Genomic DNA, 14,133 nt, shown 5'->3' with positions numbered 1-14,133 from the left:
TGTCGTCAGCATGCAGCTAGAGTTATACCACCTGACCTGTTTGTTGCTTGATTGGGGTTCAGTTGTAACTTGTACGCTTCAGTGATTTCAGTTGCCTGTTTGCTGTAGTTTCATCTTTAAAAGATGGCTATTTTTCTTCTTATTTTGAGTGTCTTAATTTTTGCACGGCCGATCGTCAGTGACTGTGTCGTTGATAGTGAGACAGAAACCCAATATAAAGATTTAATTAAACCTCTCATGGAACAACAGTAAGTGAATATCCTGCACCATGGATTTACATGTACCGTGGAGGAAGGAACACACCTCCATGCCATGCCTGCACTAAGCAGCTAGCCCAGGGCTGCAGCATCGTGGTCACTAATACTCATATACTCAACTGTCGTTGCATATTTTTGTCATGTTTGTTGGTATTGAGCATTACTGTAACACACAGCAAAGCTGGGCATGTTTAGAGCACATTGGACACCCTGTAGGCGTACAGCTTTTAAATTGAGTTAGGTTTTAGCTTTTAACAGAATATCCATATGCCGGCATGTATGGTCATGATGGTCTGATGCCTTCAACACTTTTGCAGAGATTTCAGGGTGTACAAATACCACTTGCTCATTTATATTTGCGTGTGCTAACGTAAATAATAATTTTCATAATGCATAAAGTTTCAAAAGTGTGTAGGCCAAGTATAAAGCCAAAAGTAGTGCTAGTATTGAACAGTTTGCATTTGACGTATTCCACATGTCTCAACAGACGATTTGGCTGAGGGGACAACTTGTCTCAGCTTGATGCAAAGGCGGTCAAGTTGTCTCTACAGTCAAGTTGGGCAAAGTGGAGTTGGTAAATGGTCGAGTTGTCTGGGCCCCAGCTCAAGAAGTCAGTGATTAATAGTGATTTTAATTATTGTTCTACTGCGGCCTCACACAACTCCTATTGGATGTTCAGTCAGTTATGTCATAAATGTCTTGGGATGTCGTAGAAATGGCACAAAATAAGGGTGTGGCTGGTTTATGTAAATTGGTCCAAACCCTTGGCCTGTTGGTATCTTCAAACAATGAGTGACTTTCTATTTGACACTGTTAGTCGTGTACTATGCTCCTGCATAGCCATTATGATTTGGACCTGCAAAGACAGCTGCTGCTGATTTTCATCAAAAGTAATGTTTTGATATTGTTTCAAAGGACACCAAGGTCTGACATACTGTACATGTACATTACATTGTATACGTGTGTGTTATTGCTTCTGGTTCAGTAATGTTATACAATTAAGGACCTAGTGGTGTAAATGATGTAACTTTGCCAAGTGCCAACATTGCCAATGCTGTGGTACACATTTCCATTTGATTTGGGCCAATTGGCACAATCTTATAGGTATTCCACAACACATTCCTTGTAAAGCTCAACATGACCACTGCTGTGATTCCATTTCATGGATTGCTAATTTTTTTTTTCCAATCTCTTATAGTTTAACTTTGACTGATAGTGCAGGAAATTACTCTTATGATATCCGGTTCTGCAATGCGATTGAGGGTCAGTCGACAAAGGATGTTGGAGTTCTTCAAACAGAACTTAAGCCCGACAAGCCATCGGCACCTCAAAAAGTGGTAATTGGAAGAATAACAGCAACAGATATCAAAACTGGAAGTGAGTTAATAGTACTTCTTTGACATTTGCAAAACCAAGTGACCCAAACAGCTACAAAATCACAATAAAATCATAAATGTTCTCTCATCAGTTTCCATGCCATAAGTACACGTAGTATTGTCTGCAGTTTAGAAATTAACAATAACATGATTTTACATTCATAAATACATGCATGTATACATCTACCAACCTCAGACAGTTAACTCATTCCTATTGGTCAAGACGCTGTTACGTGGCTAATTTTTGTAAGGGAATAAATATGTGTTTGCCCAGTCTTAAGCATTCATTTAAGACTGGCTGAGCAGGAGAATGCATGCAACTAATGCCCAAGCTATAGGCGAGGACATTATCAGCACCCATTCTCCTGAGCTGGTCTTAAACTTAAGTTTGAGGCTGACCAAGCACATACTTATTTCCATTTGTACCTGTAAATGACTTTTGAGTCAGAAAGTTCAAAACTAGTTTGAAAATTTCAACTTCCAAATGTTTGGAAAATTTTTGAACTTGTACTTCATGTTTTAAGAACACCCCTCTAGCCATGTTGTGGTATGCCATGTTTGTCTCGAGAGCAGACGTGAACAGTCTCCTTATATGGTGATTGGCATGCATGGAGCGTACTGCATTACTGGCTGTGGACCAATAGGAATGGCTAAACTGTAAAACAGTATGAGGTATTTATGAATGGATCATAATTTAAAGTGAAACTGGTTTTAAACACTTGCCTGGATTCACACAAAATTTTAATTCTGTTTTATGGACTCTAACCCTCAATTGTGACCATATTACTGACACGTACCCATGTGCAGTACAGCCAGTGAGTCCATGTTTCTTAGAGTCAGAATTTGCCACTTTTCATTTAAGGAGAGTTCTATTTTATTTATTTTAATTAACGAGGGTAATCTCTGATCAGTGCACAACACTTTATAGTTAATTGAAGACTCCCATAGCCTTGAATGGACACACAGTGTTTTAACCAGCATGACCAGAGGGGCATCTGAACATCTTTTGGACAGCCTGTTGGTCATTTTAATAAAAACACTAAACCTTGGCAACTCGAGGCCCTGTTCTCACTTCAAGGCAAAAGTGGATAGCCCATTTTCAAATGCTGGTGAAAACTTTACCTACGTTCTAAACTACTGAAATGCATTCGGTGGTTTAACAGGTATATTTATGGTACATTACTGATGAGTTTTTCATGTTTTGCAGGTGATTGGATTTTACTAACGTATAAAAATGGGGAAACATACCACAGCCACTGCGGACATGAAGCCAGACAGGCTCACATCATGATGCTTTGTGACTCTAAACAGCTCGTGGTAAGTTGACCACAAAACACCCATGATGTCATTTGGTCCCTTAGATAAAATGCCCCTGTGAATGACTTATTTCTTTTGAAGATCTTGTTGATGTTACCATCATGAATAACCCCCGAAACAACACTTTCTATGTGTAATTTCTTTATGAAGCAATGTCATCCGAGCCACAACAGTGGCAAATTCTGTTAAATTTTGGTTGAACAGAGTATTGAAGACGTAATTGCTTTAGGTGTTAGACTCAACAGTCTTCCGCTCTTGGGTATAGTTAAAGAAAACTGACAGGTGTTTGTGAACAAGACACCATCAAATCATCTTGGCGTCAGTACAGCTGGTCACAAACTCTGACTACAGATACCAAAACAAATTACCCACACTGTACATGTTCTTTGGCAGCTCAGAAACTTTCTGAAACTTTAAAAGAACAAGGCCTGACCTTTCTCAATGTCACAAAATTCTCCTAACCCTTGTGATGCCATTTGAAGGATCCATGAGGGTTTAGCTTTAAGCATTGACAGTGTTACAGTGATTTTTTTCGTCTGTACGTTGTTTTGTTTGTAACATTCAGGAAGCTTCTGACAATGTCTGATGAACAAATGCCCATGGAGGCAGTGAGAATTGTCGGTTTCTGCTTTATTCCAGGGTAAACATGCCGTTGTAGAGGAAAACAATCAGAAAGACAGAGATTGCTCCTATATATTTGAGCTGGCCACATCAGCAGCCTGTACAGCGCCCTCAGTATCTCCAATCCAAGGCCTCAGCATTGGGTCCATCATCGTTATCATGTGAGTCTTGATGGGGCATAAGTGTGGTGACTGCACATTCTCCTTCGGCCATAATTCATGCATTTAAACATGTCTGTTGTTGGCATCTCTCCCCCCACCAGTCGTTCTGTTGTCCCGTATGGTCTCTGTGCACAAGTGCTCCCACTAAGGGAGAAAGAGAGCTCTGGTGCTTGATTGCTGTCAGCCTTGGACCTAAGCAAAGACCCCAGTGGGTTTGCTTGTTAACATTGGTTATGTGTATTCTAGTGTGCACACACGGTAATTAGCAAATGACAACATTGTTGTCTGCTATTGGTGAGAACTCCTATGACAGATATTGTTGACAGACTGGTGAGTAAATCAGTGGGTCAATGAATCAACAAACTGGTGTGTTGACAGATCAATGAGGATCAATAATTTGATGTTGACCAACTGATGAACTAACAATTTGGTGGGTCAAAAGACTGAAGAACTAACAATTTGGTGGGCTGACAGACTGATGGACTAACAATTTGGTGGGCTGACAGACTGATGGACTAACAATTTGGTGGGCTGACAGACTGATGGACTAACAATTTGATTGGTCAATTGACTGGTGAACTAACAATTTGATTGGTCAATTGACTGGTGAACTAACAATTCTGTAGGTTGACTCACCCCTGGATATTTAGAACCAGCTTGCCCTTGTTCACAGCTACATCAGCAACATCATCAAAAGTTGATGGAGCTGTATGTATCCTCAATAATTCATCAAGTTGGTAAATCCCAAAATATCAATCCATGTAATAGTCAACTACAAGGATATTATGGATGTATATAGGCCTATTAGCCCTTTACTGTTAAAGTAATTGTTTCATTCAACTTCAGAGTGATCACTGCAAAAGTTGGGATTGCAGGTGCAAGATAAAATGTCCTAGATGAAAATGCAATGAATAAAAGTGATAGTAACTTGATTCAAATAAAAATACAAACAATAGAGATTGCCCTCAAAATCAAGCAAATGAATTTGAATCCTCATCAACACACGTCATGAGTCAGGGACAACGATGGTTTCAGAAAGAGTCACAAAGATTACAACTAGAAAATAGCCACAGAACAATAACTCACCCTGTATCGCCACTCTCTGGAGGTTTCAGGCTTACTGGTTGTCTACTGGCTGTCATTGCAGACTTGACTCACATATGGGCTCTTAAATATCTTCCAAAATCATTTGATAAACAGTTTCATCCTTCTTTTGATTGGTTCTTACCCACCCCTTCTTCACAGTGAAATTAGGATATAAACTTTCTCATTGGCTGAATGTTTGGAAGTCTTGTGTAATTCTGCTGACCAGTAGAATGTCTTCCCGGTGTCAGTGTTCTCCAACCCTGAATTGATTTGTCATCACAGTAATTGAAGTCAGTAGAGTTACTAAAAATAACCAGCCAAGACTGTGGGAAAGTTCCCCCTAAAACAATGGGTCTGGTGTTGCACCAGGACTGACCGGTGTCAGGCCTGAATTAGTTATAGCATACCACTGCCAGTTCTATTTGTGTTGCATGGAGCAGCAGTTGTCCTTGATGATAAGGAAAGCCTGACGACCTAGAAAACACTATTTCCTGACAAAAATAAGAGTTCTTCCAATGCATTGACTTTTTAATTTTTGCAGAACGGTTTCCGTAATTGTAGCGTACATTATCTTGGGGTTCATCTATCAGCGTTGCTTTATGGGAGCCAAGGGCATCGAGCAATTCCCCAACATTTCCTTTTGGAGGGACTTTGGCAATCTTGTAGCTGTAAGTAGATCAAGTTGTTACCATCAAACTAGTCTTCCGACGACTTTTCCAAGTCCTCTGAATAATCTTTAATACAAGGCGACACAGTCAGAACTGAGCATCCTGTGTTGACCACACACCATTTTTCAAGTTTCAGGTAACCAGATTCTGCTAGCCAGATATTTGGACCACAGTGTCTGTTCTCATGCTAATTTCCCACCATACGACATGTGCATGTATGTAATTATATTAGTGTGCTAGGTGGCCCAGGAAAACAATGGAATGCATGAAAAATCAACCTGTGTTAAAAACCATTTTCTGATTCATAATCTCCTGTCTTGCCTTAAATGTTGGACCTCTTATATCATATTATGTTATGGTGTATGCAAGTTGTTTTTACTGGTGATGTAATGCTTGTTCATATTTGTTGTTTGGACCTTCAACTCTGTTGTTCCCGCCTACTTCTAAAGAAAGTGCACATGCAAAGTATGAGTTATCAGTACATAAGCCTATTGTCCCTCAAGTCTAATTCAAAAAGCTTAAACATGGGTCTTTTTACCACATCTCTTTCCAACAGGATGGATGTGTTTTGGTGTTCCGCACCAATCCCCCCCAAGAGTCACGGAGCTACAAGGGGTTGGGGGATGACCAGCTTGGGTTTGATGAAGATGAGGAAAGGGATGATCACATGTTGCCAATGTAGGGCTCTGATTGGTCAACAGTTGTTGACTTTTTTATTTATCTTCATTTGTGAGCTAAAAGTGACTTTGAAGACTTTTTTCTTCATGTTTGAAGGATTGGGGTTTTGAGATAGCAAGAGGTTCATTCATTTTGTGTCCTTGTAATGGCAGCCATTATGTATTACGGTTCACTATAGGTGTTTGCTATCTAATGATTTATACCCGGACAATGTAACCCTCAGATGTGTGTATATGAAAATGTTTATATTTTGGAGAGCTTCTGTTGAAAGAACAAATTTTTTGCTTTAATTACTTCATAGTTGAGCATTCAGAATTTTATTGTATGAAATTTCAACAGTTTTAATTTAATTAATGATCAAGTTACTATCAATTTTTTGGCATCTGATATTTTTCCTATTGTCAACTCAAACCAATGTGCATCTGGCACATGTCATCACATTGGCACAGTACATTTGTCAGAAAGTTTGGGTTAGAAATTGTTAGACTTTGAAATGGTGTTTGGTTGAAAGAGTGTGGTAATGGTCACTTCAGTGTGGGATTTCCAGAAGCCTTTAAACTTAGATTTCCATGGAATTCTCCTGGGATCCATCAAATTCTACCAGTGCAATTTGAGTTTGATTGTATTTTGGTACACAGCCTTGAGCACCAGCAACCACTCTGAAATTGTGCTATCAACAATGCAAATCCTTCACATCTCCAGGAATTTTTGTTGTAACCCATAAAATCACGGTTCTCTTGATATTGGTTGGACTTTGTGCTTGATGTAATGCTCGCGTTGCTAAATCCAGCTCTGTTATATGTAGATTGCCTCAGGTCAAATTGATCAAAAGGTGAGCTTGAGAATAGACAGTTAAAAGTTGGAAGCCAGATTTGAACACCGCCACGTCCTACATGCATAAATCACATGCGACATTACCACTGCGGAACATCCAATCAAATGATTTTTTCTCCAAAAAAAGGTTGAAGGCCAGGAAATGTTTGTATTGCCTTGTTACGGACAGGACATAAGAGTGCTGAGCAAGTGACTTTCATTTTTTTTTGGTGCGAGACCTCCAATTTGGGTAGGAGAATAACCTGAAATGTGGGCGTCTTGTGCTCACTGCCAGAGAATTGGCAGCCCTGGCGTGAAACTTCACACAAACAAAACCATAAACCTTTACACTGAAGTTTGTGAATTTGCATGTATGACTGTTACTTTCCTGTGCCAGTTTTATTACCAAACGAGTTTATGATAAGCAGACCGTGGGCCTAAGAAATGTTAGACACATTATCATTAGTTTATCAGTACTCTTATTTTTGTATTTTTAAAAATTATTATTATACTCTGATTGTCACAGATTACTGCTGTGATTATGCATGCATGCTTACTATGGTTGAAGGCCAGGAAATGTTTGTATTGCCTTGTTACGGACAGGACATAAGAGCGCTGAGCAAGTGACTTTCATTTTTTTTTAGTGCGAGACCTCCAATTTGGGTAGGAGAATAACCTGGAATGTGGGCGTCTTGTGCTCACTGCCAGAGAATTGGCAGCCCTGGCGTGCATGCTTACTATGCTTCTTTACCTTCTAATTTTTTAAATAGTTAAATAATTTCTCGTTAGTTACGTTTCATTGATTGCAATTACTGAGCAGCTTAAGAAATTGAAATACACATAAAAATAGGCCTGTCATGTTGCAAAGGCTGCAGTTTTGGAAATCATCGTAATGATATTGAACCGTAAAAATGCCTCCATGAAATAATTTTACTTATACTTGCATCTGCATACTCACTGGTGACAGAGACAGGCAACAAATGCCATTGACACTCGCCTGGTGTCCATGTGGAGATGCACTTATGAACTGACATGCAATTCTGCAAACTCAGTGCTAAGTTTCTAATTTTTGCCTCAAAAGGCAAAAGTAGTAGTGCACCTTCTCTGCAAGAGAACTTTATCAATCTGTGAGATAATGGAATTGAATTGTTTTCATTTAAATGTATATAAATTTTAGCATTTGTTTCCAATCATTTATAAGTTACATGTAAGCAGTTACATGTATAAGCTAAGCATCTGCATGAAGATTGAATATTCATGTACTTTGATGTTCATTGCATTTTTGTATGGAGAAGTCTGTTAACGATTCATCTTGTTTCTTTCCTGTTTATAAACCATGTTTTGCAGAATATTCACGTCAGGCTTTGAGGTTTCAGAAAACAAGTTCACTTTACACTACACATTTTGAATACACCAACAGTACTATGATATCTAGACTTACATATATACCTGGTTGTAAATTATTACAAGACAGTGAAGTTCCACACAGATTTTTATGTATCTACTTTTTCATATAATCCTCTTCAAATTATAGATGTAGGGGTTCGTTCTATTTAGAGGGTTCCTTTATCCTTTAGTTTTGACAAATAGATCTAGATGTAATTAAGTATGTCTGTTTTTGGTCCACAAAGAGTGCAGTATTGTTTTTGTATTTATCTTTTTGCTACGGTTGGTCCAAGGTGACACTAATGAGGATGTTCTTGTTTTTCTATCTCAAATTTCTTCAGCACCAATTCATGGAATCGCAGTTGTGGATTGTGAATGATCCACGTAAAGCTTGCATCCCCATTTTTGTATCACCCTGGGCTGGCCCCAGATGCTTGTACATTGCCAGTCACAGTACGAGTGAACATAAATATGTACTAAACAGTTTACCTGGACATTAATAAGAGGAAACACTCACAGTGTTTCTGTCTTTGTGACAAACAGTGCCATGGATAATGTAATTTTTTACTTCAGAATAGTGGCACTTCATGCCAACCAGTCCACTTGCAGATGTTGGCGTCTTTAATGTGAGGTCTTTGGCAGAGCTTGTGTATTAGACATATTACTCCCTGTGCTTTTCAGTTCTCAGTTCAAGTTAAGGAAATTGACAGTAACAGAAACAAATGAATTGACAGAAATGAGATTTGGGTGGATGGGGAGTGTTCAGAAAGCTTTCATTGTCAAATCCTTTACACATACGTGTAAATGTATACACATGTACAATGCCAAGGGTTATTCCCAAGAGCTGATAGACTGCCGCTTCTGATCAAATACATTATGTACATGTACATTTATTTGGGTTTTGAAGATGTTTGAATAATTTGGGAAAAATCTGCTTCTTGGTGTTACCACGCTCAACTTTGCCATCTTTAACTTGGCATTTCTAACCTCAGTCTGTACATGGTTATACAGTTGAGCCCTGTTTGTACTGTTATTAAACCATGCTTTTGTGCATGAATTTTTGAGACTGAACTACTTGATTGTTTCATATTATTTTACAATGTTTATCAGTAGAAGTCTTTGTAGTTTTTTTCCTCTTTGAACCTTGTTTGAATTTGTGTGATAAATCCACCATCATGAGTTTGTCATTTTAGTCTACTCTCGTATAACTTGGTGTACAGTGGCATACACTTTTCCACAAATCTCTCTACGTCTGGCGAGCCACCCGGGATCTGCTGAAGTCCGCTTGGCTTCTGGAAACTAGAGCTTCTTTTTACATTGTCGAATGACTGCAGGTCCCCGACGGTAAGCTTGAGATTCTTGCTGATAACCCATTCCTCAATCATCTCATGTCCCTCCTTCCATGTTAGCAAGTTGTCAGAGTAAGGTATTCCTATTTTCTTGCAACAAGTGGACAGGATGGCACCCGGGTCTGCAGCCAAATCGTCAGCGTCGATGATGATAGGCTCTGCATCCAGGCTCTCCAATTTAACGTACTCATACAGGTCCAGCAATTCCCCGTAACCAAGTCCTGTCGGCATGACTGGCGGCTTGAGCTCATCCAAAACAAAGTCATCAACTTTCTTCCGGGTGAAATCACCTATGAGTTTCTTCCACGAAGGAATCACTTTCTCTGGATTCCTTATCAGGAATATATACTTATAACCTCGCGGTAGAAACTCATATTTCTTGTCTAAGCAGTAAGCGATATCTTTACAGAATATGAGTCTTTTATCTGGAAATGGAGCTTCAAGCTGTTCCTTCACCCACCTGTACGAACAAATCGTATCTTCGAACCCTGAAATAGCACCGCAATCTTTCGCGGCCTCCGGCGTGCCACCATCGCTATTGGCGGGACGCGGTGCGTCAGCATATGGTCGGTCAGGTCCAAAAAGATACGCCGCTGTGTAAGGCTCGTAGAACATCTTAGAATCAGGAACTCCGCTCATACACTTCAAAAAAGCGGTGGATAGGGTTCTTGGTAGAGCCCACAGGATAACTCGAGCTTGTTTTTCCATGTTTATTAAATATAATTTATCAATTACAACGGTGAATATAGGCCCTAGGTCCTTGTTCAAGGTGAACAAACCTATTCGCAAACAAAACGAAAAGAATCACACCAGGCCTATCTGCTCTTGGCCTACCATCAGGTCAGCCGACGTTTATACCATAAACGTTGTACAGCTGGGCTTCAGGCCGCAGGCCTTGCGCTAGCGCTAGCTATAGCAGAGCGGTCAAAGGCCGGCGAGGTGGCTTTTGCCGATGTTTTTGTTTGCCATGATTATCATAAAAAAATTCTCAATAGAGGGCGGTGTCGAACTTGACTGTCTAGCTCAGTCAGGGCCATAAACATAAATAAATATAAAATACGGTATTTGCGGTTCATTTTTACTATGATTTCATTCCTGCTGGATTAGTCGTCAACAATGTGTGCGTTTCGCGCAACACTTCCAGTTGGACCTCTGTTTCTTCCGTGTCCCGCAGGAATCTGTACTTGGACTGTCTCAAACAACTTGAGACTAACACTAAATTTGCTCTCAGTCAGTTTTGGAATTGTTATAATCATTATATACCCTTAACGGTTCCTGGACATTTGGTAGAAAGAAAAATAGGCAAAACAAAATATTACTGAATAAAATAAAATAAAATAAAATCAACCGAAATAAAACACCCCGCCCCGAGTTTTAGTAAAAGAAAATGTTCTGTTCCAAACAGAAAAAAAATTGAAGTAGAGAGCAGCTACATCACTCTTCTCTGGTCATGTGCGAAATCACAAGTGAACATGAAATACAGAGCATACACTGTCTTCAAAGGGTGCCTTGTTGTGTAATGTGCCAAGTTCCTGGTAAACGACTGAAACTGCAGCGCGGACGCACGACAACTGCCAAAAGGATAACATCCATGATGTACTACCCACGTACACCTCCATTATTCTGCCGTTTTTGTCATAAAATAATTCACTGAAATATATGATACATGTACATGGAATAGAGCCTATGCATACTTTAGTGTTTGACCATAGCCTACTCAGTTTTGGAACTGTTATTATGCGTGGCAATAGACTCCTGCGTCGGCCTATATCCCTTTGTAATAGGCCTATCGGTCATCATGAGTTCAGTCATCCCAGTCTCCTCTCGTAAGGCAACTTGGTACACTTCTTCACAAATCTCTCAATGTCTGGCGAGCGACCCAGGATCTGCTGGTGTCTGCGTGGCTTCTGGCAAGAGCTTCTCTTCACATTATCGAATGACTGCAGGTACTCAATTGCAAGCTTGAGATTCTTGCTGATAGCCCATTCCCCAATCATCCCATCTCCTTCCTTCCATGTTAGCAAGTTGTCAGAGTAAGGTATTCCCATTTTCTTGCAACAGGTGGACAGGATGGCACCCGGGTCTGCAGCCAAATCGTCAGCGTCGATGATCATAGGCTCTGCATCCAGGCTCTCTAATTTAACGTACTCATACAGGTCCAGCAATTCCCCATAACCAAACCTGTTGGCATAATCTATGGCTTGAACTCATCCAAAGCAAAGCCACCAACTTTGTTCCCGGTGGAGTCGCTGATAACTTCTTCCTTGAAGGAATCACTTTCTCTGGATTCCTCGGAAAAAATGTGCTTGTAACCACGTGGAAGGAACTTGTATTTCTTGTTCAGGTAGTACGATATATCTTTAAAGAATGTGAGCTGTTTACCCTGAAATGGAGCTCCAAGCTGTTCCTTCACCCACCTGTACGAACATCGTATCTTCGAAACCTGACATAGCACCACAATCTTTCGCGGCCTCTATCTAGCGTGTCACCATCGGCGGGACGCGGTGCGTCATCAAAACGGTCGATCAGGTACATAAAGATATGCCGTTGTGTAGAGCTCGTAAAACACCTTGGAATTGGGAACTTTACTCATACACTTCCAAAAAGGCGGTGGATAGGGTTCTTGATAGGGCCCATAGGATAACTTGAGCTTATTTTGCCATACTTGGAGTACAGAAGAAGTGACAATATTCTGGTTGTACATGTACAACGGTCAGACTCACTAACTTGTCATTCATCAGCGTATACCAAACTTGAATGGCCACTCGTTCCACATGCTGGAATACATGGGACCGGTTCGGTGTGGGCCACTATTATTATCGTGTCTCCGTCCTTTTCACACCTGTAGACTCTTTTTGCAAAGACCCCGCGGTAAGGTGGTCTTACCTTTTCTGTTTTTTCCCATCAATATTTCACAAGGACAGTGTTTACTCTCAGTCAAAATGACCACGGAGCAACACAAAGGACATCACAATAGGACCGGAATTTTCATGCAATCTACGTATCCAACTTAGAACGACTTTAAACTCACACGATCAAACCTCACAAGATGAGGCGCTAGACCTCGACACATAAGCCTCAACAGGGTATAACGAGAAAAAGGAAAATTACAGACTTAAGTTTATTTCCTGAATTTACCAACTATTCAAAATTTGTACCCGCACGGCGATTGAATGCCAATCATCCACACAGGTCTCTGTTGTTGGGGATGATCAAAATCCTAAAATCGCTGGGCAGGGAAATTGGAGTGTGTTTCAGTGTTCCCACTCTGCAAGAGTCCAGTTATTTGGACAGAATTTTTGCAGGAGCCGCCACGTCACGATTACAAGACTGAAGCTGGAGGGATGAGTAATTCCTCCCGCCAAAAATGTTCGAAATTGGCCACAATTTCCAAAGCCATTTTTTTCGCACATGGTGGTCAATGAATAAATTTCATATTTTCTCTAATATTCCTACATCATACATGACACACAATTCTCACAACGCCGCGCCGTTAGACTTTTCAAGCGTATTTTGAATGCATGAAATTATTGGCGGCACCTTTGCTCAACAAACAAATTTTTAGAAACTTAAAGGGTACTCGCGGATGGGAAACATTAGGCAGGCATCCTTTTCTCCACGTCAAGATGTTACTGGCCAAGTTCGTCCGGCTGCTTCATGACAACAACTGGTTGTATTATGACTATGTCTTGCTTATATCGAGGCAACCACTCTTGGCTACAAGGAACATTTTCCAAAGGGGCGTTTATCTTCTCTTAGGGGTTGATGTGAACATCATAGTAACCTGTATCACTCTGGGAATAAGTGGATGTACACTTAATACGTTTAGATTCAACCTAAGAACCAAGTAGAAACAATCCTGGATGCCAAGCTGTAAATGCGTATTTCTTAAAAGACTGAAGGTAAACAAAACAAACAACAATCGTTTGGTTAGTTTGTTGTTGTTTGACGTATATGTAAACAGGAAAAAAAGTGCCCACATATGCACACTGAGAGGGCTAACTTCAGCTGGCAGTCGCTTACTCTCCACAGAAGACAAAAAGCAACTGAGTGACTATGCTGGTTCTCTTTCTCTTTGTAGTTCCACAATCTTACGGTCCAGTTTTTAGCTCTTTTCTGATGTAAGAATTAAAGAAAAAGTGCGACTACAAAGGATAGTGTGATGGTTTCGAGCCCCCCCCCGCACATTCAGTCCCATTTCTAATCCATAACATTCAAGTTGCATGAGATTGGATCACACCTCTTTAAAATAAAAAAAACATAGGGCTACAAACTGTTGACAGAGTCGAAGGATTAGTTGTAAAAATATATGGAAACATCGATGAAGGATTGCTAAAGGCCTATAGAGATCATTATGATACTGTGGTAAAGCCTCGTATTATTGTAACGATGATTATTCCACGGAGTTGGACTTCTTTATG

The 14,133-nt window shown here is 40.2% G+C and overlaps 2 protein-coding genes and 1 pseudogene across 2 annotated transcripts; 1 reads left to right on the top strand and 2 right to left on the bottom strand.

Moving 5' to 3' along the window:
• The first annotated feature begins 10 nt into the window (after positions 1-10).
• m6pr (mannose-6-phosphate receptor, cation dependent) lies at positions 11-9,434 on the top strand. The gene is made up of 6 exons (XM_022254528.2): positions 11-248; positions 1,456-1,634; positions 2,841-2,950; positions 3,590-3,732; positions 5,360-5,486; positions 6,043-9,434. Exons 1-6 carry the CDS (start codon positions 124-126, stop codon positions 6,166-6,168), a joined length of 810 nt encoding a protein of 269 aa, XP_022110220.1. The 5' UTR covers positions 11-123; the 3' UTR covers positions 6,169-9,434.
• Positions 8,367-10,662, bottom strand: LOC110989854 (uncharacterized). The gene has a single exon (XM_022254527.2). The coding sequence runs from the start codon at positions 10,418-10,420 to the stop codon at positions 9,548-9,550; it is 873 nt and encodes a 290-aa protein (XP_022110219.2). The 5' UTR covers positions 10,421-10,662; the 3' UTR covers positions 8,367-9,547.
• A 789-nt stretch (positions 10,663-11,451) lies between these two features.
• On the bottom strand, positions 11,452-12,375 carry LOC147796447 (uncharacterized; annotated as a pseudogene).
• Positions 12,376-14,133: the final 1,758 nt, after the last annotated feature.

The sequence above is a fragment of the Acanthaster planci genome, linkage group LG16 (genome assembly GCF_054643075.1).
Source record: "Acanthaster planci isolate LZ-2023a linkage group LG16, COTS_SCS, whole genome shotgun sequence".
NCBI classification, from domain to species: domain Eukaryota; kingdom Metazoa; phylum Echinodermata; class Asteroidea; order Valvatida; family Acanthasteridae; genus Acanthaster; species Acanthaster planci.
Note: the sequence above shows the minus strand (reverse complement) of the source record. Positions and strands in the feature narration are given on the sequence as shown.